Source organism: Vespula pensylvanica, chromosome 24 (assembly GCF_014466175.1).
Source record: "Vespula pensylvanica isolate Volc-1 chromosome 24, ASM1446617v1, whole genome shotgun sequence".
NCBI classification, from domain to species: domain Eukaryota; kingdom Metazoa; phylum Arthropoda; class Insecta; order Hymenoptera; family Vespidae; genus Vespula; species Vespula pensylvanica.
Genome location: NC_057708.1, coordinates 2,407,363 through 2,432,460, shown reverse-complemented (window position 1 = coordinate 2,432,460; position 25,098 = coordinate 2,407,363). Strand labels below are relative to the sequence as shown.

At 30.5% G+C, this 25,098-nt stretch overlaps 5 protein-coding genes across 11 annotated transcripts in view; 2 read left to right on the top strand and 3 right to left on the bottom strand.

The window, feature by feature from the left end:
* LOC122637184 (hymenoptaecin-like) overlaps positions 1–798 on the bottom strand; it is a 1,310-nt gene extending 512 nt beyond the window's left edge. The window contains exons 1-2 of the mRNA XM_043829176.1: positions 591–798; positions 2–208 (exon numbers count right to left, since the gene is read on the bottom strand). Of these exons, the coding sequence (XP_043685111.1) occupies positions 2–208; positions 591–671 (288 nt within the window). The 5' untranslated portion in view covers positions 672–798. The remainder of the gene's footprint in view (position 1; positions 209–590) is intronic.
* The window catches only part of LOC122637084 (lysophospholipid acyltransferase 1-like), an 11,957-nt gene extending 5,705 nt beyond the window's left edge, over positions 1–6,252 (top strand). The window contains exons 3-12 of the mRNA XM_043828960.1: positions 2,044–2,189; positions 2,300–2,377; positions 2,840–2,931; positions 3,027–3,138; positions 4,089–4,227; positions 4,399–4,549; positions 4,706–4,911; positions 5,075–5,272; positions 5,650–5,801; positions 5,895–6,252. Coding sequence (XP_043684895.1) covers positions 2,044–2,189; positions 2,300–2,377; positions 2,840–2,931; positions 3,027–3,138; positions 4,089–4,227; positions 4,399–4,549; positions 4,706–4,911; positions 5,075–5,272; positions 5,650–5,801; positions 5,895–6,042 — 1,422 coding nt within the window. The 3' untranslated portion in view covers positions 6,043–6,252. The remainder of the gene's footprint in view (positions 1–2,043; positions 2,190–2,299; positions 2,378–2,839; positions 2,932–3,026; positions 3,139–4,088; positions 4,228–4,398; positions 4,550–4,705; positions 4,912–5,074; positions 5,273–5,649; positions 5,802–5,894) is intronic.
* A 1,380-nt stretch (positions 6,253–7,632) lies between these two features.
* Positions 7,633–14,761, top strand: LOC122637181 (chaoptin). The gene is made up of 16 exons (XM_043829166.1): positions 7,633–7,980; positions 8,350–8,638; positions 8,759–8,929; positions 9,047–9,522; positions 9,614–9,833; positions 10,091–10,401; positions 10,490–10,714; positions 10,921–11,142; positions 11,237–11,405; positions 11,646–12,178; positions 12,338–12,532; positions 12,787–13,071; positions 13,187–13,312; positions 13,500–13,613; positions 13,712–13,947; positions 14,452–14,761. The coding sequence occupies exons 1-16, from the start codon at positions 7,978–7,980 to the stop codon at positions 14,738–14,740; spliced, it is 3,864 nt and encodes a 1,287-aa protein (XP_043685101.1). The 5' UTR covers positions 7,633–7,977; the 3' UTR covers positions 14,741–14,761.
* Positions 10,737–17,657, bottom strand: LOC122637183. 2 transcript variants are annotated; one of them, XM_043829175.1, is made up of 5 exons: positions 16,367–17,657; positions 15,968–16,280; positions 15,605–15,825; positions 15,265–15,509; positions 10,737–10,762 (listed from the first exon to the last, which is right to left on the bottom strand). In XM_043829175.1, the coding sequence occupies exons 1-4, from the start codon at positions 16,499–16,501 to the stop codon at positions 15,297–15,299; spliced, it is 882 nt and encodes a 293-aa protein (XP_043685110.1). In that variant the 5' UTR covers positions 16,502–17,657; the 3' UTR covers positions 10,737–10,762; positions 15,265–15,296. The 2 variants fall into 2 exon arrangements, with proteins under 2 accessions (XP_043685110.1, XP_043685108.1); XM_043829173.1 differs by lacking the exon at positions 10,737–10,762 and having other exon boundaries at positions 14,889–15,509.
* Positions 17,658–17,730: 73 nt separating this feature from the next.
* On the bottom strand, positions 17,731–24,749 carry LOC122637182 (ubiquitin-protein ligase E3A). Of its 6 annotated transcripts, none has more exons than XM_043829168.1 (13): positions 24,673–24,749; positions 23,773–23,901; positions 22,838–22,973; positions 22,569–22,749; positions 21,351–21,719; positions 20,936–21,246; positions 20,648–20,851; positions 20,277–20,576; positions 20,002–20,202; positions 19,653–19,930; positions 19,358–19,574; positions 19,046–19,281; positions 17,731–18,644 (listed from the first exon to the last, which is right to left on the bottom strand). In XM_043829168.1, exons 2-13 carry the CDS (start codon positions 23,817–23,819, stop codon positions 18,524–18,526), a joined length of 2,601 nt encoding a protein of 866 aa, XP_043685103.1. In that variant the 5' UTR covers positions 23,820–23,901; positions 24,673–24,749; the 3' UTR covers positions 17,731–18,523. The 6 variants fall into 6 exon arrangements, with proteins under 6 accessions (XP_043685103.1, XP_043685104.1, XP_043685107.1 ...); XM_043829169.1 differs by lacking the exon at positions 24,673–24,749 and adding an exon at positions 24,499–24,636; XM_043829172.1 differs by lacking the exon at positions 23,773–23,901 and having other exon boundaries at positions 24,673–24,693.
* Positions 24,750–25,098: the final 349 nt, after the last annotated feature.

The window sequence follows — 25,098 nt, the reverse complement described above, 5'->3', positions numbered from 1 at the left end:
TAAATTCGCGTTCGTAAACAACTCCAGCGTGCGGTCTTACTCGATCTCCTTGCAAGTAATGACCACCTCCGTATATATTTGTGTGTTCGTTCAGTTTTCGCTGTAATTCTAGATTGATTGTAGTACGTTGATCAGGTCCGCTCAATGGTTTTTCACCTCGGATAACAACTGATCCCTGAGGTTCATTTTCACGATGGGAATCATGATTCTATGAAAGTAGAATTCATTTAGATACTTCAATAAATGCTTTATCGAAAAATGTTATGGTATTCAAAGTAACTTGTTCTTTCTATAATTCAGTTTTTATCATGTAAAAGTTGCAGTATCATTTTTTATACTACTATAGTTATACTAGTATAAAGTATAACTTGAGAAAAAGTATATTTCACAAAATATTCGAAAATTTTTACACATGTACATCGAATTTGATGGCAACAAAATGTAATCATATTTAGAAAATCAATATATATATATATATATATATATATATATATATATAGAAATGTGTAAAAAGATAGTTATATAGCATTATAGAAAGATTAAAATATTTTTATCGGGTATAAAAAGTTATTATTCTCATTAGTACTTACCAGTTTCGAACCAAAATCCTTTTGTGCAATTGTGTATGCAATCGCGGATGATGCGATCAAAAATATTATTAGGAACTTCATAGCGAGCGAAGAAACCGGAGTTAATAGTATATCACCAAGTTAAAGTAGAGATGTGATGAAGAATTTCTTTGTAACTTCGTCGAGTGTTCTGTGTTATCGTCGATGGAGCGTTCGTCTTATATACTAATTCTTATCATATATAAGGGATACATACGTTTTCCTCTTGCTTTGTTTGCCATATTCGCGAGGGATCCCCGGGAAGTTCCATATTGGGAAGTTTGGTACATCCCGGTTTTGTAATTCTCAGATAGAAAGTATTAATGTGACTGGATAAACTGAATCAATAAATCGGGAAGACGATATAATTACGCATATCATAGTTCATCAAGTTCATTAATTAATTTTATTAAATCATTATTTCATGATATGCGAAATAATATCTTATCGTGTAACGAGTCAAAGATCGTTTTATTCAATTGATGGTTATTTCTTGTGAGTAATTAACAAATAGTTTCTCTTAAATGTATAATATTTTTTAAATAATAATATATAACTTAATAATAATATAATGTTTTAATTATTAAGTAATATAGCGTATATATATGGGAGTGTTGCTGTGTGTGTGTTGTGTATTTAATTTACATAAATAATATCTTTCGTTAGAAAAATTACACGCGTACGTATAAAAGCTCCTTTACTTATATAAATATTAACTATAGTTAATTGTGTGGTGTGTGTGTGCGCGTGTGTTTAGACATACACATATAATATATATATATATATATATATATATATATATATATATATAGTATATATTGTGTGGTACGCGTGCGCGAGCGCGCACACACACACACAAACTGCGTATTAACAAATGTGAATAATAGCAAACAAACGTTTATAAAGGTGTCAGACAGAAATAATTACAATGACATATCATTACATGCATTGTTAACCGTAAGACTGTTGACCAATTGTGTTTCATTTGTTATGCTCTTCATTATACAGAGAACAATAGTCACGATTAGAGTCTAAAAATTACCATTTATACAAGATGTATTCTTCTAGTATAATAATTACCAAACTGAAGATAACACTAAAAAGGGGGAGTACCGAGCAAAGTATTTTCGTTTTTATATTTTTTCTTATCATTAAAGACAGCTACGTATGCATGTAATTTCTCATATTTCGTCAGTATCCTTTTCAAGTTATCTGTAATGTCAGATAACAGCTGATTACCAACAGATCTAATAAATCCCCATTCAATCAGCTGATCTTATTCCTACTTTTTTTTTATCTTATTTTTTTTTTATGGTTTCATCTTATTAATGTAAAAAAACACACGCACGCATTTATATATATATATATATATATATATATATATATAAATAAATAATATATATATATAAATTAATGTATATATTTTTTTCTTCAGGTTAATTTTCTCATAACACAATTTATTGCATTAATGCTGGCTGGATTATTGAGATCATCCCTTAGTCATAAGGTAGTAACGCCAGCTACCAGACATTACTTCGGTCTTACCATTGGTCTCGCACTCGGATACTTCTGTTTCGGCAGGTAAAGAAAATTTTATTTATATTATATAAATAATCGTAAGTCGATATATTATATATTAAAATTTTCACGATGGCAATTAAATTTTTTTTAATGTTCTTAATATTTTTTAGACAGGCGATACATTTGGTGGGTCTTTCTTTATCCTGTTATGCTGCAATGAGATTACAAAATCCAATTTGTATGCATAGGTAATATTGTGTATACATATATAGGATCTTTTTAGATACGATTCTAGAATTTTTCATATGTTGAAAATTGTCCAATGAAGTATATAACAATAGTAAATGAATAATAGCTTATGTAGGTATCAGTTTTTGTGCTTCTGAGAATAAGCAACATTTTATACTTCTTCGATAATATTGCTTGCGAACGCTACCTATCTAATCAGTAAGAAACTTTTTTTTTATCTTTGCTGGTTAACTATCGAGGGTTAAAAAAAGATTCGTATTAATAGATGGCGCTCGCAAGCGACATTACCGACATGGTATAAAGGGTTGCCTGGTCACAGGCGCAATCTACTTCTTTTTTTATAATTATAAAATAATAAAAATAAATCACGAATGATTTTTTACAAATCCTACAAATATTTTCTATGATAATAAAATTCAATTGATTAAGTTTATCAGATTAATAGAGAATATATATTTTAGGTCTGTTCTTATCGTTGCGTTAACATATTTGTCTACTATTCATGTACATAGACAACTCTATGGTTATGGCACGTATACTCTAGACATTACTGGTACGTTTAGATAAGACAATTCAATGTTTATTTAGGTTTATAATTAAACCAATAAAAATTTGTCGATAATAATGGAACATATTGGTGTACTTTAGGTCCTCTCATGGTGATCACGCAAAAAGTAACGAGTCTAGCGTATAGCTTACATGATGGATTGGCCCGCAATAAGGAGGAATTAACACCATTACAACAACATCAAGCCGTCTAGTGAGTGCACGCGTTTTATAATTAAACCGAGTCCGAGAAAGACTTAGGATGCGGAACTAAACGAGGAAGAGCTTCATCGCGTTGGTTAGACTTAAATCCCAGTCTTTCACGCATATTTATGTGATATATATATATATAATATATATATATAGTTTTATATATATACATATGTATATATAGAAGAGCATGATATCAAGCTTGGCTTTTAATTGATCTTTTTTCTTTCTTTTTACTTGATTTTCTTTTTGTTTTTTCTTTTCTTTTCTTGTTTATAGGTTTTAGGTGACACGATCTTTTATCGCAAAATATGAATGACGCTAAAGCTCTTGCTCTCATATTAGATTGTTAGTAATTAATGTCGAATGGAATGCGTAAATATACATACACACATCCATACATACATATATACACTTATATTGTATATATGTATAGGCAATTTTGGCCTCATACAAATGTAGTTAATGCTTATATTTTGTTTTTTGTTATTTTTTGTTTATTTTTTTTTGTTTATATATATATATATATATACCTTCGCATACATACGAATATATATAATAAAAATATGTAATTAAAACGAGAGGAAGATCATTGTTCATAGTTTTGATCTTCTATAATAATTGTATTGATATGCACGTTTGACTTATGATTTGTAGCTATCTTACATTTGACTTAGCACGAAGTGATTTTGTTTTCTTTTCTCATATTTTATATATATATATATATATATATATATATATATATATATATATTTCGTTCTTTCTTTTTTTAATTACACTTTTCATTTTCTGTAATTATACTTTTGGAATAAAGGTTTTTTGGATTAAGTAGAAAATACAAAGTAAAAGATAGGTAGAAAGGGATTAATAGAATAATATACACATTCACATACGCACACGTATATATATTTATAAATATACATATACACATGTCTCTTCTTTATTTTATTCTAGTACAATGCCAACCGTGATGGAGTACTTCAGTTATGTCTTTCACTTTCAAGCTCTAATGGCGGGTCCAGTAATATTTTATCGTGACTTTATCGACTTTATACACGGGAATCATTTAAAACATACTACTAAATCGTTGACAGTAAGATCATTGTCTTTTAAATAATATATAATTTGTTAAAAAAAAAAAAATGAAAGGAAATGAAGTCAAATGAAATGAAATGAAATGAAATAAAAAAGCAAAAATAAAAAAAAAAAAGAAAAGGAAAACCTAAGGAGAAAAAATTATTAACACGATATATTATATTTTCAGGATCAGAACAGTCAGAGTTTAGAAAGTATTAATGAGATTACGTTGGAGCCATCTCTGAGAAAAATTGTTGTTAAGAAGGTGATAGCCAGTTTAATATGTGCTGCTTTCTTCGTTTCCTTCCTTTCGATGTTCTCGATTCAAAGAGTAAAAGGTGGTTATAAGATTTAAAATATATACATACACATACACGCATATATATATTAGTTCCTTTTTGGAAATTTCACATATTTGTGTATTCGTAATGAATTGTGCATTGGTAATTGTTTTATTTCTGATTTTTTATTGTTTATTTATTCGTTCGTTTTAGACAACGAATTTTTAGAAGAGACAACAATATTATACAAAATATGGTACATATACGTATCGACTATGATGGTTCGTTTTAAATATTATCACGCATGGATTTTCGCCGACGCCATTTGTAATAATTCGGGACTTGGTTTCAATGGATATACAGAAAATAATGAACCTCGTTGGGATAAATTCGCCAATGTCGATGTTATTAGCTTCGAGGTAATGCACACACATACGCATATACATACACATATACATACACACATACATACGAATGCATAGTAACAATTTTATAATTAATAATTAATATCGTAATTTTTATAGACACAAAAAAGTCTTTTCCATGTTCCTAAGTCTAAACTTATTTGATATTCGTTCGTAGACTTCGTTCAGCTTGAGAGACAGTATAATTAATTGGAACATGGGAACCAATAGATGGCTGAGATCTATCGTCTATGATAGAATGAAACATCAAAGAATGATATTTACGTATGCCTTATCGGCTTTATGGCATGGATTTTATCCTGGTTATTATCTTACCTTTGCTAATGGAGCTTACTTTACGTTAGTGGCTCGTATTGTAAGTTAATATATATATATTTATTTACTTATTTATTTATTTATTTATTTATTATTAATAAATATATAGAATGTGTTAGTTTTCTTTTTTTGAGATGGATTAAAAGAGTTCTTAGATGATTTCAAAAATCGATTATTCTTTTTCTGAGACTCTTCTTGAAGCTAATATTTTTTCAGATTGTTTGCTGTCTAATTTCTTTTAATTTTTTAATCTGACAAAAAAAAAATGGACCACCCTATATATTCCTAGACACGTCGACTAATTTTTTTTACCTTTTTATATAAATTAATTCTAATTAGATATTATCAATTATTGTAATTTTCTTTTATTTTTTTATTTTTTTTTATTTATTTTTTTTTTTTTTTTGTTGATTTCAGGTTCGACGTTATGCTAGGCCATACTTTTTGGGTTCGAAAAACTTGAAATTATTTTACGACGCAATGACTTTTCTCGCAACGCGAATCATTATAGCCTACATATCATTCAGTTTCGTCCTGTTAGAGTTCCTACCAAGTATTAAATTGTACCTGTAAGTTACTTATTATTTCATCGATTAATAATACTTCAATGAAATTGCAAAATATAATTTTTATGGTTTTACTTTTTCTTTCTTGTTTTACAGGTATATGTACCTGTTACCACATTTCTTGGGATTGGCTGCTATAGTCATTTTACCTCGTTTACCACGTCTTCCAGAGACGAGAACTACCGAGAAAAATTCTTCCGATTCTTCGAACGTTCGCAATGGAAATTTACACAAAACTATGTGAGAATGACGAAAGTATCATAATAGTCATTCCACAAAATGACATACACACACATACACACGTACATATTTTTTATTACTGTTTTTAATACATACGTACGATATTTATTGTTATAAACTGGTAGAAATTCTATAATTGCATGTGTAATAAAAAAAAGTCAGACAAATTATATATATATATATATATATATATATATATATATGCGCGTAAATTTATATAAATATATATATAGATATATATATATATATATATATATATATATATATATATATGTCCGTAAATGTATATACATAGCTATATATATATATATATATATATATATATATATAAACACACAAATTATATATACATTAATATATATACAAAGTATTTACAATGAAACGCCTAAATTTTTGTTATGTTTTCACTATGAAATCAGAGCGCTTCATTGTAAATAATCTGTATATACATACATATATATATATATATATATATATATATATATATATATATTTATATATATATGCAAGCGCAAATATATATCACGTATGAGTGAACATTTTTGTATATGTGGATGTTATGAATTTGAAGAAAGTTGTGCAGCTATATTTTAATGGCGGATAAAGGATCTTTGTCAGGTGGAAATATTACAGATTTTATATAACTTGTGTTAATATATTCTGTTGTCTTTTTTTTTTCATTGATCATATTCTCCTAATATTTTCCACGCATCTCACGGATGTTTATTCCATGATATTCCTACGATCCACTATACTATACCAATAACCCTGTATTTATAAATTCGTGTATTTGTATATTAATACAAATATATATATATATATATATGTATGTATTAATATATATATATATATATATATATATATATTATAAATTATAATATATATACATACACACTTATTTTTTTAATACTATGCGTTAACATTAAAATATTTAAGTGTTAAAATTGTATGTATCGTTTTCAGATATTGTTTCTATTTTTTTCTTTCTCTACCTATCTCACAAAGCCGAAGAACTAAAGTTATTCATATTAATATTCTCTGTTATTATTTATTTTATTATATAGATAGGAGTATAATAGATCTGTCGTTTAAATGAAAATAACTAAACATCTTTTTTTTTCATCGTTTTATCAGTGAAATGCACTTGGATAAAGGCAAACTGTCTTAAAGGAGTATATCTTATTATAGAAAGGTCACCTTTTTTTTTTTTACATAAATTGATTTCGCTTGTCATTCTGAATGAAAAGAATATTAGAATAAAATGTTAAGGAACGGTTACTATGCAGAATATTAACAAAGAAATGTCTGGTGATTCATATAATCGTATAATAAAAAAACAAGCAGTATTTTTATCGAGGTTTGAAAAATCGCCGAACGAGTTGCATATTTACGATCATATTTTTCTTTCTTTTTATTATTCTGTTTGTAAATGCATATGTACTATTCCATTATTAAATTATTTCAATTTAAATATTGCACCCAGTATAATAGTTCAATGCATAAAGAAAGATCAATATATATTCTTTATTCATTTATTTGATAAACATGGAATACATATATACATATATAAAACGTTCGAGCGTGAAGTTCTACACGGTTTTTTATTTTTTCTTGACTATAATGCTTATCGAAACTCTTAAAGAAGAGAAGGTTTATTCTCTTTACGCAACTATTTTCGTTTCCAAAGAGCTAATAGAATATCGTAGCATTTAATCGCGTAAAGAGAAGCACTGTAAATCTCTACGCATCGTTGAAGCCCTATCTCGTTCGAGAATACTTCCGACTATGTGTAGTCAGTAGGGCAGTAGTAACTAGTTGACTATCAGTCAATGTGAATATCAGTCAGAATATCCTTTTTGGCCCTTGAGGTGTACGAGGTGGTATCCGGTTTAAATCTTTAACAAGTGGTCTCTGGTATAGCAGGAGTTACTCAGATAATATGGTAACGATTATAATTATCACCTCGATTCAATTATTTTCCTACGTTTTCTTCGATTACCAATTCATTAGAAACTATGAATTTAACGAAAAATAGATTTTTATTTAGTTTCAAGTTAATTTTATTAAATAGAACGCATTATTATTATTAAGTATTTTTTATTTGAACGAAGGTGAGGGATAAATAAGTTTTTTCTTTTTTTTTTGTTTTCTTAATGAACGTTCTGCTTCTCAATTTTATTCGTTTGTATGTTGAAGTAAAAAAAAAAAAAAAAAAAAAAAAAAACAAAGGAAAAGGAAAAGAAAGAAAAAAAAACTGTCTAATTACGAATGATCAATAGATATTAACGATTGTAGCGTAAATGATTTTCAGAATTTGTTGACTTTCATGAAGCTGGGCTACGCGATGCTGATAGTGACCCTATTATTGATGGTTTGGTCTTCGATGGTTCGAACCCACGAGTTACCAGTTCAATATCCACCCTGTTTCTTCAATCCTCTTTGTACATGTTCAAAAGCAATACCGGATCTTGGAATAGTTTCTTGTTACAATGTACCAATGCCAAGAATACCTCAACCTATTAATTCATCGAAAGTGTTTATGCTTCAATTGGAAAACAATGGACTGACCTTTTTGCAACCACAGTTTCTCATAAATACAGGTATAAAAAAATGATAATTTTGTCTCTATAAAATCGATCTCCCATTAATAATGATATTACGAATATATCATTACAATAATATTAAATTATTCCTTGTCCGAACAATGTCGTATGCCGTAGGTCTTTACAAGCTACAAATCAAACATAATCCCTTGGCCGACATCCCGGACGAAGCTTTCCTAGGGCTTGAGAGATCGTTATGGGAGCTAGAGTTACCCTACAATAGATTATTTAAAATACCCAACAAGTCATTTAGACATTTGCAAAAATTACGTCTTCTCGACTTGACAGGTATTTTTTTCCCTTTGTCTTACCCCTTTCTTTTTTTCTCTCTATCAATCTCTCATAATCGATAGATGATAATTATGAGAGAACTAGAGATAGTTATTAATAAAATATATTTCTCAGGTAACAAAATATCGAATATAGCGCCGGAAAATTGGCGTGGGCTCGAGGATTCGTTACAAATCCTTCGTCTTGGTCGTAACGCGATTGAAAAGCTTCCGGCCGATGCATTTGCTGGTTTATCGTCATTAGAAATCCTTGATCTACGAGAGAATACCTTGAAAGAGATCGATGCGTCCGTGTTTAGAGATGGCATGGCTAAGCTGACACATCTATATTTGAATGACAATCAGCTGGTTTATATACCATACGCCCAATTGTCCTCGTTGAAACGTATGAAGGTTCTTGATCTAAGCTACAATAGAATCTCGAAAATGCTTCATCCGCTTCAAGAGCCTGAATTAAGGGGTGTCCAAATGTCCTTGGATATTCTTAGATTGGATTATAATCAAATCGCTACATTAATGCCTACCGATTTTCAACATTTTTATAAAGTCAATAAAACTTATTTAAATGGCAATCCCTTGGCCGTGATCGAGGTTAAATCCTTTTTACCGATAACACGGAATATACCATACAAAATCTTTCAGACGAGATAATAAATATATGTATTTCTTTTTGTTTTTGCAGAGCGGAGCATTCCGTGATTCCAGAATCAAAGAATTGTACTTTAGCGATTGCAATTTGATCGATGTTAATTCGGCTGACTTTTCAGGCCTCGAAACTTCTCTAGAATTATTGGATCTCTCTGGAAATAATATAACCAACCTTCAGAATCATATCTTTCAAGAATTTGACTTTTTACGTACGCTTATTTTTCGTGACAATCGAATAGATACATTTTCACCAGGTAAGTTAAATATGTTGATATTAACTTATAAATTAAATTATCTTAGTAAATTAATATATTAAATAATAGTATTCTATATTAATATATATTGTAATATATATTTATATATATATATATATGTAATAATCATAATATTTTAAATAATATTCCAATTATCTTAATAAATAATTACCTTAATAAATTATATCATTATTATGTAGACAATACACATGCACACACACATGAGAACGCTAAACTAATTTATTTCATTTCGACAGTCGAAGTGTTCAACGGTTTTCAATATTCTCTCTATAACTTGGATTTAAGTGGAAAGGAAAATACTGTTATATCTTTACAAGATTTACGACAAATGAGAAATTTAAGATTCTTATCAATTTCGAGAATGCCAGAGCCAACGTTAGTGCCAGAAAACTTTTTAGAATTTGGCATGGACATCAAGGAATTGCATATAATCCAAAGTAATTTGAACACTATAAAGAATCATGCGTTCACGCATGTTCGTGGAATTAAATATTTGGATTTCTCCGAAAATTCAATTTCTAGTATCGAGGATGATGCTTTTTCTGAGGTAAAAAAAAAAACAACAATTCAAATTCGATTTTTTTTTTGTAGCAAAAAAGAAAATACGTTCCTAATAGATACAATCAATTATTTAGGTTGGTAATTCTCTGTTGACTTTGAGAATATCGCATGGTTTATCAAGTACTATTACTGAAATACCAAACAAGCCATTCAAATCTTTAACGAATCTCCAGCATCTTGACTTTAGCAATAACAAAATTAAATCGATGCCCGATACGTCTTTTCATTTCTTAAAAAGAATAAAACGTATCGAGCTACAGGATAACGAGATCGATGCAATTCCGAAAGGAACCTTTCAGGTATTTTCGTTGTTTGCAATCTCTCTCTCTTTCTCTCTCTCTCTCTCTCTCTATATATATATATATATATATATATATATATATATATATAAAATATGATAAAGATATAAAATGTTTTTCTTCGATCTCTTTTCGTGAAGAAGCACCACTATTTTAATCTTGGTTAGTTTAATCGTATTAATCTATTGAACCTAATTTCATTTCAGGGTGACATACATTCAATGCTGGAGGAAGTAAATTTTGCATATAATCAAATAAAGAGCATACAAACTCATACGTTTGTGGATTTGTTGTCCCTAACGACGATTAACTTGGAGGATAATGCCATTAAGAGAATCGAGAGACGTGCCTTTATGAATATGAATCGTTTGAAGTATATAGATTTACGTGGTAATAAAATCAACGATATTACTGATGAAGCATTTCAGGTAAATTTATCGTAACGATTCGATTGATTATATTAATACGATATAATCAAACTAATGCTGTATATATATATATATGTACTTGTTCTATATCAAGAATTTACCAGACCTCGAATTTCTTGACTTGGCTTATAACGAACTGAACGAATTCGATCTCACTTCATTCGATCAAGTCGGAACATTATCCTCATTCAAAGTCAATGTTAGCCATAACCAGATACCGAAATTGTGGATTAACAGTACGACTTTTACACCACCAACTACAAGTATGTATATCAAATAAAAAATTAGTTAGAACCTTTATAGATTCTGTAGGATCATCGAGAAAAAAATCTTTTCCTATAAATACTACTGCTTCTTACTTTTTAGATATTATCTTCTTTTATATATATTTATATATATATAAATATTTATATATATAATATAAATATATTTATAAATATATAATATATATATATAATATAAAATGTAAAAAAGAAGAAAACAAAATATATTTCTTGTTTCAGTCGGTGGGAACGTACAAGCCAACATCAAAGTTTTAGATCTCAGTTATAATAATATATCCGACATTATGAAATACTATTTTAAACCAGTGGAATATTCTCTTAGTCATTTATACATGTCGCATAATCAACTGACTAATGTAACTCAAGGAATATTTGGCAACATGCCTCATCTACAGTGGCTCGATTTAAGTCACAACGATTTAATCGAGGTCGATTTCGATTGCTTTAGAAATACGAGGAATCTACAGGTTCTCTTTCTCTCGTGGAACGATATCGTTGACATACCGGCTGAGGCGTTGAGACCATTGAAAAAATTACGTATCGTTGATTTATCTCATAACAAATTGAGAACTCTACCTGACAATATGTTCACAGATGCCATCATCGAGAGTCTTGATCTCTCGCACAATCAATTTATGAGACTTCCTGTTAAGACTATGTCAATCTCTGCGGCATTGAGTCTATCTATTTTAGATATGTCTTGGAATACTTTGTCAGGCATTCACACGACCGATGCTATTTTCAGATTGAGAGTAAGACCGACTCTCTCTCTCTCTATCTCTTATAATCTATTTTTCACTCTTTGATCTCTTAGCTTTGCTATTTATAAACATTGTAGAGAATGCTGTATTTATTATCGAATATCAAGTTTTGATAATATTATATCGCTTATTTGTTTATTTTTTTTTTAGGGATTAACGTGGTTGGATCTTTCGTATAATCGTTTAGTTAGATTGGACGACGGAGTATTTTCCGATTTACCTTATTTGTCTCATCTTGACTTAAGTCACAATAAACAATTGATATTAGAAACTCGTGGAAGAACTTTTCACGGATTGGAGGATACATTATTTTATCTTGGTCTAAGTAACATTTCCTTATTGAGCGTACGTATTTTATTATGAATATAGGCAACAAAATAGAAAGAGAAAGAATGATAAATGGAAGAAAATATATCGGAATATATTTTATCAAACATATAAAATATTGCCTATGAGTATCCTTTGATTATAAAATAGTATAATATAGTATGATTGCACGTTGACAAATATTTATATTTCTTTTTATCGTAATTTTATTATTAATTTATAAGAGAAAAATATTTGTAAAAAATCAGAAATGCTTAAAATTTCATTTTCAGGTACCAGAATTACCTTTAACGCGATTACAAACTTTATATTTGGCACATAATGAATTGGCTTCGATACCAGCCGAAATGGCATCGAATTTAACATCATTGCATTACTTGGATCTAAGTTACAATGATTTAACAGTGGTACCTTTGATCACGCACACACTACCAGAATTGAAGACGTTTAATCTCGCTAATAATCCGATCACGGCCATCACCAATACGAGTTTCTTAGGCGTGGCGGATAGCCTTGAAGAGTTGGACATACGATGGTTATCTTTGTCGACGTTCGAAGTACGATTTTTCTTCTTTTTAACAAGAAAAAAATTATTTCATAGCAAAATATTTATTTATAAAAATTTGCATTTAGATAAGATTTAAAGATAACGCTAATTGTATTATTTTATAGGCAGGGGCTCTTTGCAAGGCAACAAAATTACGTAGATTATATATAACAGCTTACACGGGTTTAAAAAATTTCAATTTTCCAAATATTCTGGAGTACAATCATGGTTTAAGGGACTTGTTGATTGATGTAAGTATATAAAAAATTTATTTAATATTTATATTTATAATATTTATTATTTATATTTTTATTTTATTTATTAATAAAATAAATTATTATATTATTATATTTATTAATTATATTTTATATTTATAATATTTATTATATTATTTATTTATATTTGTAAATAAAATAATTATTATTATTATTATTAAAGGTCGAAAACGAGACGGATTTGCAGAAAGAAATGAAAGGAAAATTTCCATTCAAATTGTATAATATCACGCTCACTGGGAAAGCTTTGAAAGTTATTAATTCAGACATATTACGCGTTAGTATTTAATATATCTTTTTTTTTTGTATTATATTTAATTATTTTAATTGATATAACTGATAAATTTATTCTCTTATTCAATCGTAATTCTATAGGGAATAAGAAATCCTCATTTACATTTTGGATTATATAATACCAGCGTAAGTAGCGTGCCAAAAGAGATGTTTATTAATGCTGAATGGGTAAGGAACATAACGATTGACCTTCACCATACCGATACAAGAACGCTTCATAATCCGTCCTCTGGTCATAAACCTGGTCTACCGAGAAAACAATTTCTAATGAAGCTCAGACTAGCTGGAACTTATTTGAATTGTGATTGCGATATCGGGTGAGATTCATATATTGAAGTAATGATTCATAGCATATATATGAAAGTGTTCTAAATTACATATATTTTTCTAATGAAAATGTTTTGAAAAATATTCTGTATGACGTTGTGAATTATTTATAAATTATCTTTTTTTCTATAATAAGACGAAAAAGAAAAAAAGAAGAAAAAGAAAACAAAAAAAATATAAATATATATATTATATTTTTATTATATTTTAAATTTTATCATATATATATTTATTATATTTTTAAAGAAAAAAAATATAAGTATATATATTATTGTAAAATAATTCTTTTACGTAATTTTGAAAATTGTTTAAATAGCGCGTAATAAAATGTATATTAATTTAATATCTGAAATGATTTAGATCACTTTCATAATTATTCGGCTCGTGTGTATATATATATATATATATATAAAATAATATATAATATAAAAAACAATATATAATATATATATATTATATATACATATAAGTAATAATGATAAAATTATATCCAGATGGATTGAAATGTGGCAGAGAAAGCACAGACAATATCAAGAAGATAGATGCAATTCTTACGGGGAATTTAATAATTTCGAACGCGAGGAAGGCGACGAATTTAACTGCTGGGACAATGGCTGGGACGATGATATTCGAGAGACCTTTTGCATGAACAAAAATAACATGTCACTCTCCAATGTCTTGAAAACAGAAATCGAGTGTGGTTGGAGTACTGGGAGTTACATTGACTCCTCTAACTTGTTAATTTTTTTGCTTTTCTTGATCATAGGAATGATCTTAAATTAAATATCTCTTTCTTTCTCTCTTTCTCTCTCATTCTACTATTTGTTTCATTCCGAACGAAATACTTCTGTTTCCTTAATTATTATTTATTTCGCACATTGTTATTCATAATTTTCTATAGATGTATATATATCGCGTTTTCATTTATGCGTTTTTATTTCATTTCATTTTATTTATTTTTTGTTTACTTTTATTCGGACGTTTTGCAAACTGCAAAACATGTGAGACAATCAATGAGACTGTCGAACAATGATACTCGTACAAATTATTGGCGATAACAAATTAACTATCTCATTGTTATTTGTCATTCGTATAATGAGAAATTTGTTGTTAGATCTTATTCTTCTTCGTTAGATTAATTGGCATATTATTAACTATAAAGAAATAAAAATAATTGTATATTGAGAAAAAATTACGATATATATATATATATATATATATATATATATATGTATGTATGTATGTATATATTTAATTACAGAACATCAAACACAACAAAGATATCACATATTCTGATACGGCTCTATCTTTCTCTCTCTCTCTCTCTCTTTCTCTCTAATCAATAATTATACGATAAAATTTTTGCTACTATATGAAGAACCATGTATACAATTGGCAAAACAATTAAACCGAATATAAACGTTAAACAAACGTAAATGCTTAGTAATTGTATTCCAAGTATTACGTATTTGATCATCATTTGACGTATGTCATTAGTATTCTTTATGTAGATCAATTTGTCCAGTATGAATCGTAGGATATAGAGAAATATCTAAAAAAAAAAAAGCAAAATTCATTTTGTTATTTAAAATCGATAACTTATCAACAACTTTCCAAAGTTTTGCGTTGCGATATGGTTTTTATTACTTCGACAATGGGGGCAGTATTAATGATGACATAAAGCAGAGCAATCAATGATCGACCTGTTGCTTGACCCATGACCTTAACAAGATCCGTAAAAGGATATTCCGTGCGTGGAATACCATTGGATTCTTGATAATTTGCTAAATACTCTCTTATATTGAATAAAAGTGTCTTTGGCTTTTTATTGATAGTAAGACCATTAGGATCCTTAAAGTCGCAATCATCTGTAAAGATTAAGATAAATATTATAGAAGATTAAGATAGATTTATTTATATAATAGCAAATAGAATACAAAATAGAATATATAAAATAGAAAAAATAATTAACGAGTTTCATATTTTGTAAGTAACTGGTTTAATACATACCTGTTAATTCCTGATCACTAGGATCATCGAATTGAAATTTATTGTAATTAGGTATGCTGTAAAGATGCCTATATTTGATATCCGAATTTATGGCTTCTTCTTGAGTCGAACTTTTATCATTCAAAGATTGTTCTATCGTCTGCCAAAGTTCTTCTTTTTCGTATTTCCAATCTCCTGACTTTTCTTGCTTCCACGAACTTGGTTGATTTTTTATCGATTTATTTTCTTTATCGGATTGATTTAAACCATTAGAGATCGTAGAAGATGTAAAACTGTTCTTTTGGTTGTCATAATATTCGCTTGTCGACAGATACTAATGTTAAATCCATTAAAAATCGATTATTGTCAAATAATACTTAACGTTTACATTAATGATCACAAATAATGTTTATTACGAACGGATTGTTGAATTATTTCATCCAAACATTCTCTCTGAGTTTCGTTCGAAGAATCCTGAGAGTATCGTGATACTCTTTGCAATTGCCTCATCCTTGGATCATTAGGACTACGATAGAAATTAGTCTCGTTCCACATAACGAAATTTAATCTAGCAATAAGAATGTATAAGAAAATTTTGCGTCAAAACGAGATAACACATAAAAATAATTAAATTCAATCGAGCCCTTTGTCCATTAATACTGACATTTTAACTCTTTTAAAGAGGGAATATATATGTGTATACATATATATGTGTATACATATATATGTATGTATATATATGTATATATATATACACATAAAAAAAAAAACAAAACATTTGCAATTAAATGGAAAGTCGTGAGACATCAAGCGATATATTTTAGAAACAAAAAAAAAAAAACAAAAAATAAACAAATCAAAATTCTAATTTGACGAATTACTATGATAGTCGATATGATCTTTCTATCGAATGACAAAAAGAATTATATATATATATATATATATATATAAACACACATACATAATGTATATATAATTAGCTTTTTCTCAATAGAACTTTATTGTCACGTGACTAACAATAAGACAGCCGACAAGTGGAGCAGATATTTTCGGGTTTCGAAAAGAACTGCTGATATTATAAATGTTTATACAAATTGTTGAATCCTTGTATTTCCAGACTACGTTTGTTTTTTTTTTTCTCTTTTTCATTTTTGCCCATTGGGATGAGAAACATGGATGTAAGAGAGAAGAAATCCGAGAACGAAAATTACATACAAACACGTAAGAATTATCAACGACGGCTATACGATCTTCTTACACCTTTACGTTCCGTTGTTACAAAAAGTTTTGTATACAGTATGTTTTATATTATAATATAATAGTGATCACGCAATATCGCTCATCATCATCATCATCATCATCATCATCATCATCATCATCATCATCATCACCATCATCACCATCATCATAATCATAATCATCATCACCATCACCATTACTATCATTGTCATCATCATCATCATCATAATCATGATAATCATCATTATTATTATCATTATCATTCAGGGTCATTTTCGGCTTTTGCAACGTTACACAACTACATTTTCAGCTAACACTAGATTTGTTCCTCCTCCTCCTCCTCCTCCTCCTCCCCTTCCTCCTCCTTTCTCTTTTTATTTCTTTTTTTATTTTTATTTTTCCTTTTTTTGTAGTTTTTTTTTTTATTTCTATGATCGTAGTCGATTTTTTCGACTTGACTCTTTCTCTCTCTCTCTCTCTCTCTCTCTCTTTTTCTTAATCGCTCTTTCTCTCTCTCTCTCTCTCTCACACATACATACACACACACACACACACACAATCACAGTCGCTTTTCACTATATCTGTCTCTTTTGAGCGTTTCACTGTTAACTTAAGATCTTCGACTTGGCTAGCAAGAAAAAGCTGTATATAATATTCGCTGCTTTCGTACAAATTCAAGCCTTAGAGAATCGAACGTCATCGCTTTTACCTCCAGGATAATGGGAAAGAATAGTACTTTTTCCTTTCAATTCGTTTCTTCTTCTTTCTTCCCCTCCTCCTCCTCTTCCTCCTCCTTTTTTTTTTTAAGAGGATACGAGAAATGATAATTTGATAATCTATAAATCAGCTATAATTATTTTGCCAAAGCACATAGTACTCTAATATGGTGCCAATGAAATCTGAAAAGCATCATCACGTAACAATTTCCAATTATACCCTATCACTATCGAGAAGAGTTCATTGGTTTGTGTTTTATGTGCATGTGTGTTCTCTCTAAGCGAAGAATCCTGGAAAGGAGAATCGATAACAATGGATTCTGAGAGGTGCTCGAAGCGCGTTGTTATTCGGACGATTTATTGTTGTTCTTGTTGACAGAAACAACACTCGCGATTACACGCGCGCGCACAGACACACACACGCGCGCGCGCACACACACACACACGCATGCACACATACACACACACGCGCGCATCTTTCGAACATAATTACATAATAAATATGTCCATGTGTAATGTGATCGGTTTTAAAGATAGAAAGATTTTGGATATATCCTGATGTGTTTAACAAATTCATCACTTTGATATAGCGTAGATAAATTGTGGAAGCTTTGGTACACATTCACAACATGCCAAAACCCTTCGAATAGTTGATCGCTTTTAATAAACGATCTTGTAACTTTTCAATCGTGCTGTAGTCTGGTAGAAGCAATACGTTGAAACATGTATGGGCAATGGGCAATCTGGAAAAAAAAAAAAAAAAAAAAAAGATAGATCAATTTTAAATTGATATGTAATTGATATATAAAAAGTAACTAGATAACGTAGAGAAATAACAACAACGTTTGGATCATATGACGGAGTAATCATAACAGAAAAATTGTTCGTAATGAGCACGAGTCATACGCATAGTGGTACAAGAATCAATCAATGTGACTCGTGTAGAAATATTATTCATGTATCTTTGTGATCCTATAACTATAGAACGGCTTGAAATCAACGACTAGGATTGGCACGCTTATATTTTCTCTGATTCGCTTTAATTTGAGAACTTGTTTCGACTCCCAAAATTTTCTTTCTTTTATTAACTCTTTCCTTGTTAGGTTATTCTTCCAATATACATAAAAAGTTTCAAATTTCATACCTGTCTGAATCTGGACCATGTCTAGCAATGACCATCTTAAGCCTGGAAAGCCCTCCAACTGGCACTCGATCACTACCTGTAGTAAACTGAAGTAGCCTTCTTTGACTTTCTGGCGGTAATGAATGAGCTACCCGCCAAAAATTACGTACTGCTTCGCTGTCAACGGTATAACCACCCTCATATTCCGTCGCTGCTTCCAATTCCGCGAAGTCAAATATCTTACTACCGCAAACGAGCTAAAAGAGTTTTGGTTAATAAAATTTTCAAGTCCGTTAAGGATCGTTGAAAACAGTTGAAATGATAAATAGATACTTGTTCTATTTCTTCTGGTCTGAAAAGTAGGGCAAGTGGACTTTCATCCGTGACCATTTGAAAACCACGTCTGAATGCTTTGAATTGTCTCTCCACTGATCTATTTAGCAAAAAATCTGCATAAAGGTCTACAAATTCTTTTTTATTTTCTTGCGTAACATATGTTTCATCACCATTCTCGCGAAGATCATGGAACGATATTGAACCAAATACATCTCTGTAAAAATAATGATATTATTATTTAAAAATTGTATGTACCTTTAAACGAATAGGTAAATAGTATGATTAAACATACTTGTAACCAACACGGAAGGTTTGCATAAATGTATCCGACATATCATCTTCGGTATATGCCATTAATTCTGTCAATGTTCTATATAAAGTAGGACTCCAGTCTTCTAAATCGGCAAATCCTCCTTTTCTACCCAGTAGTTTCCGATAAACTACCATTGGGAAACGTACGTCTAATATCACGTTGTTATAAATTGCTAATCCAAGAACAACTCCTATCAGTGTAAATTGTGCATCGCTTTCAAACGATGTTGGATTGAACCACGTTAATTGTGTGTCTTCCTATACAATCACAGAATATGTTATAAATAATATTGTGTATATTCAATTGATTATTTTCTATCTAATATTACCTGAGTTGTAAACATGCCATAATCAGGATTGAAGATTTCCTCTACAACTAATTGAAAGAATTCTTTAGATACACCACCTTCATCAACACCTTGTTCACCCTCAAACTCGACAACCAACTGTTTTTTAAGATCCGACGGGTTCTCCATTGCTACCATTTCCAATTCGACCAAAGCATCATCTATCAAATGATCTCTACGTACCTATGTAGATATATCGCCAATCGGTTTAGAAATATTCTTAAGTGGCATTAGATCGTACCTTCTGTATGACTTACTTTTAATCTAAGATATGGATTGGTAGGTTGTCCTACGACAGTTTGTAAGAAACTCATTCTTCTCTCATTATACATTCTTATACGATTGTCGTAATATAGGCCCAAAGTTTTTGTGGCTGGTGTAAGGATAAAAGCATAATTCATAAAACTAAATTTCTGAGGTTCTTCACTCTTGTAATAAGCGAAATCTTTATCCATTTCGATAGCATCGCTCAGTGGTTCGTTATAAAAATCGGTGAAAGATATGAATGGTTTGCGAGCATCCAATGCAGAAATTCCTAATTCTTTGGCTAATGGATCCTAAATAAATATAATTCGTTATTGGACTGTTGCATTTGTTTTATACGAGTGCATATATGTCATTCTAATACCTGTGGGATTTGTGACGTCATTTTGCACGGGCCAGATTTGTCAATTTTTGTTGTATCCCCATCTTCGTTCAAGGCTAACTCACTGCTATCTAATTCTCCGGCTAACATGCTAGCGTAATAGAGAATCCTCATTACTTTCGTAGGAGCAGTGATAGTATCTGCATCCTGAACGCAGTAATCGCGTGAAAATGATCCACTTATTACCTAATAAATGAGATAAATGATATTAAGACTTGAAATAAGTCAAATGTGAATTTTGGAAAAGACTATACGTTATTATCAGAATACCTTCACCGTAATTAATTCTTGAAGAGCTTGTAAAAGGCTAGGCAATGTAGGCTTACAATGTCTGGCCCATACACGAGCTAATTTTGCTTGAGCTAACGTTGGGAAACAGCTGACAGCTTTACAAAGCATATGAAGCGCAAGTTCAAGATATTCACTATTTCCCAACATCGGAATTTCAAATACTATTAAGAATACATTTAAGAGACTGTCCATGCTATGGGAAGGTGTTTTGCCAAATACTCTTAAATGTAACTCTATGGTATCCGCTAAAGTGACTAGTGCATTTACAAGTGCTGATTCAAATGCTTCCCCTGAAACAAATAAAAAAATCTTTATTTAGGAGGAGTATTTACATAGGAGTCATATATTTCACATATATTATTTATAATAAAAGAAAATTATAATTTTAATATACCTGGAAGTGTCCATAATGCCTTAAATGCTCTTCTAACGGCAAGTAAATCAACGCTAGTATCGTCATCGTTAGGAGGAACTGTCGGAGATGGATCGCTACTATCTTCTTCTTTATCTTCACCTTGTAACGAACGAACTGCTTCCTTGTTCAAATCTGCAGGTGGCCTTAAAAGATTATCAGGTGCTCTGTCAAGAAGTGCAGCCAAGGGAGAGTCATTTTTTTCAGTCTTTTGGAAACTTCGGCTTAATGCTTCTCTAGAAGAAAATACTTCTCCCAAAGTATGAATCAATAACGAATATATTCCTTCTGATTTACATTTATTTATTATATCCAGAAGTTTGGCTTCGGTTAGATATGGTTCAGATTTCCCTGTTATAATTAAATTAATTATATTACATTACTCTCTTTCTCTCTCTCTCTCTCCCTCTCTCTTTCTTTTTCTTTATTTATTAATAGTTTTTAATCTAGTTTCAATTCAACCATTTGCTTTCTTTATCAATCTAACAAGCATATAAAACAAGCTTTACAAAATATATTGTGATAAAATATTTATTAATGATTGACACAGTAATTATACTGCATAAATAAATTGTTACAAATATAAATAAAAAATTAAATTAGAGATAAAAAAAGAATCCTTGGGATTCTTAAATCATTTCGAAAAATAATATTTTGTATATCTTTCTTTTTCCAAGTATTTCAGATATAAAGTTAGTATTAACAATTTTATAACAGAATTGCGTGTATAGAATTTTCTACTGGTTCTTTTCCGAATGGTTCTTGTCTTTCTTGTTTGTTGTATTTTCTTCTTTGATTTACTACGAGTTACTTGTTTATGCTGCTTTTTATATTGAATTGTCTGCTTTCTTGGTCGATCAATTTTAAAATTTGGAATGCGAATATTATGTTTACTTAATATTTGTAATAGATTGTCTTCATTCGTAGTTATATTAGATGTATTTGAACACAAACTAGAATAATTCATAGAAATTTCTTCATTACAGTTGGAATAAGATTTACTTGATTTTTCTTCCAAAATAATAATATCAGAGGAAGGAAGACTATCATTATTTCTTTTCTCTAATTCTATTTCAGAATCGGTATTAGGTATGTTATCAATCTTGATAGAATTGAGATTATCTTCGGTGGTTGATGTTTGCCGATATACAGAATCAAGAAGAAAGCAAATGGCTGTTTTACACTCTGCCAATATAGTACCTTCATCCGAGCAAGTAGGATTTACATTTTTTACAGGTAGACTCTTAGCCAAAGATGCAGGACCCGGCTCTAAAGTAGTTCTAGCAACTTTACTCGGTTGAGTGCCATCGCATAGCCGAGCTTCTTGAGAGAACAATTGAATTGCTTGAGCCGCAGCTTGATTTGGCGTAAGATTTGTAATCTGTTTCAACAATATAAGTTAATAGTTATCTAAAAGTTTTTATAATAGAAACTGTACTAGATAAAATAGAATATTTAAAAGTTCATACTTTCCCACTGGATGCGCAGTTTTGGTTATTACATTGAGGATTACCACATCCTTCGGTAAGTTGATAAAAGTACCTTTCAATAAGCTTCTTGGCAGCTGCACGCTTCATATCGCTGCAAGGGCTTTCCGCTCCTACCCTAAGAAAATCAAAGCATTTCTTCATTGTTTCATTCGGTTCAATAACAAGCCTGCTATCGTGTTTCTCTTTTTGATTAATCAATGATTCGAATCTACACTATTATTTTTCCAAGTGGATACGAGTAATTACAAAATACAATCTTTATTTTTAAGATATACGAGATGATGAATTTATAGCAAAATGTCAAACAAAAATAAAGTAGGGGGAAGAAAAACAATAAACTGGACTTCAAGGATACAAGCAAAGGTACGATCGTTTCCGCGATGGACTTCTCGCTCTCGCGAGAAAGAGCGAGTCGTTGTACCAAAACAAAGCGCTAAAAATAGATAATTCCGTGGCTTTGAAGAAGGATGAGAGAGAACCAGGGAGGGTAAGAAGAAGAGAGGGAGAGAGCGCGCGCGCGAGAGAGAGAGAGAGAGAGGGTGAAAAATACAGATATAGGGAAAACTAGTGTGCGCAAGAAACTACGTCATATAAAAGAAGACATACGCGTGTAAACGCGAATGAGAAGTAAAAAATAGAGAAACGAAGGTAACCCATAAGAGAGAGATAGATAGATAGATGGAAGGATAGATGAATAGATGGATAGATAGATAGAGATAGATAGATAGATAGATAGATAGATAGATAGATAGACAGACAGACAGACAGACAGACAGACAGACAGACAGACAGACAGAGAGAGAGAGAGAGAGAGAGAGAGAGAGAGAGAGAGAGAGAGAGAGAGAGAGAGAGAGATAAGTGAGGGTCAAAGTAGGGAGTTAGCAAAGGAAATATTCTAGAACGATAGATGACACCTGGAAGCGTGATCTTCTCCAGGGTCCCCTTGGCCCTTGGCGCTCATAGACCGTGAATCGTCGAAATTTTGCCTCCTTTGTCGTCGATCGTGCCAGGAAATTTTGCCAGGCTCCGCCTTCTCTTATATTCTATCGAATCAACGAGACGATCTTTTCACGCAACGCAAACACGTCTTAACCACTAAATTTAGGGTCGTTGGATCTCCTTCGATGGAGCTATCTCGTATAATACTTTTTCACAACTACGATTCAATTGCGTTTCAATTGCACTATTGCATGAATCGTATACCAAGAAACGACACAGGCACACGCTGTATACACATACATATATATCTATATATGTGTGTACGTATGATGTGTGTGTGTATATATATATATATATACACAAACGTAGGACACATACGATTGTACATGCACTACGTATACAGTAACACGCATACACGACGCACGCACTCACGCACGCACTCACATATACACGCAAAAATACACTGTAGTTGGAGAGGGAGAGAGAGAGAGAGAGAGATGGAGAGAGAGAGAGAAAGAGGAGAAACAGAGAGAGAGAGAGAGAGAGAGAGAGAGAGAGAGAGAGAGAGAGAGAGAAACACCGTCGAACGATCAAAATAAGAAAGAAAACTAGATTCGAGCCGCGTTTCGAGGTATACTTATTAATTAATTCGATTTGGATCGAATTTCAAATTGTTAGGTTAAGTCTCAACACTTTATTACAAAGATCCGATGTGTCCAAAGTTCGTAGCACAATGTTGTAAGTCCATCGGCGTTCTGTAACTTGTTCGAATTTTTTTTGTTCTTTTTCCCTTTTTTTTTTCCCTTTTTTTTTATCCTTTTTTTTTTTGGTATGCCAAAATCAAATGATCGCAAGGGCAAAAAAGATCTTTCTACCTCGTTACACGATAGTTGCGCTCGTGTTGCAACAAAGTGATGTTTCGCGACGAACACGACTTATTGCGAGTGCTTACGAGTGCTTCCGAATTTTTCGATTATCGAGTTACTATCGAACACTCGCGGGAATTCCTTACGAACGATATCTCGAACGAACTTCGTCCAATCACTGCTCGTATTTCTTCGTAGCGGTCCATGATTGGCTAAGAGTTTTGCAACCATTCAAGGCAACCATTTAAATTTTCTTGTGTTTCTTTTATACTTTTTTTTTTTAATAACAAACTCACAAGTGTTGTTATTAATATAAGTGAGGTATTATATATATATATGTATGTATGTATATTTTTTTATTCTTTTATTCTTTTAACGAATCTTTCTTTTTTCTTTTCTTCTACCAAACATTCGAAGGTATTAACGAACGTTAAG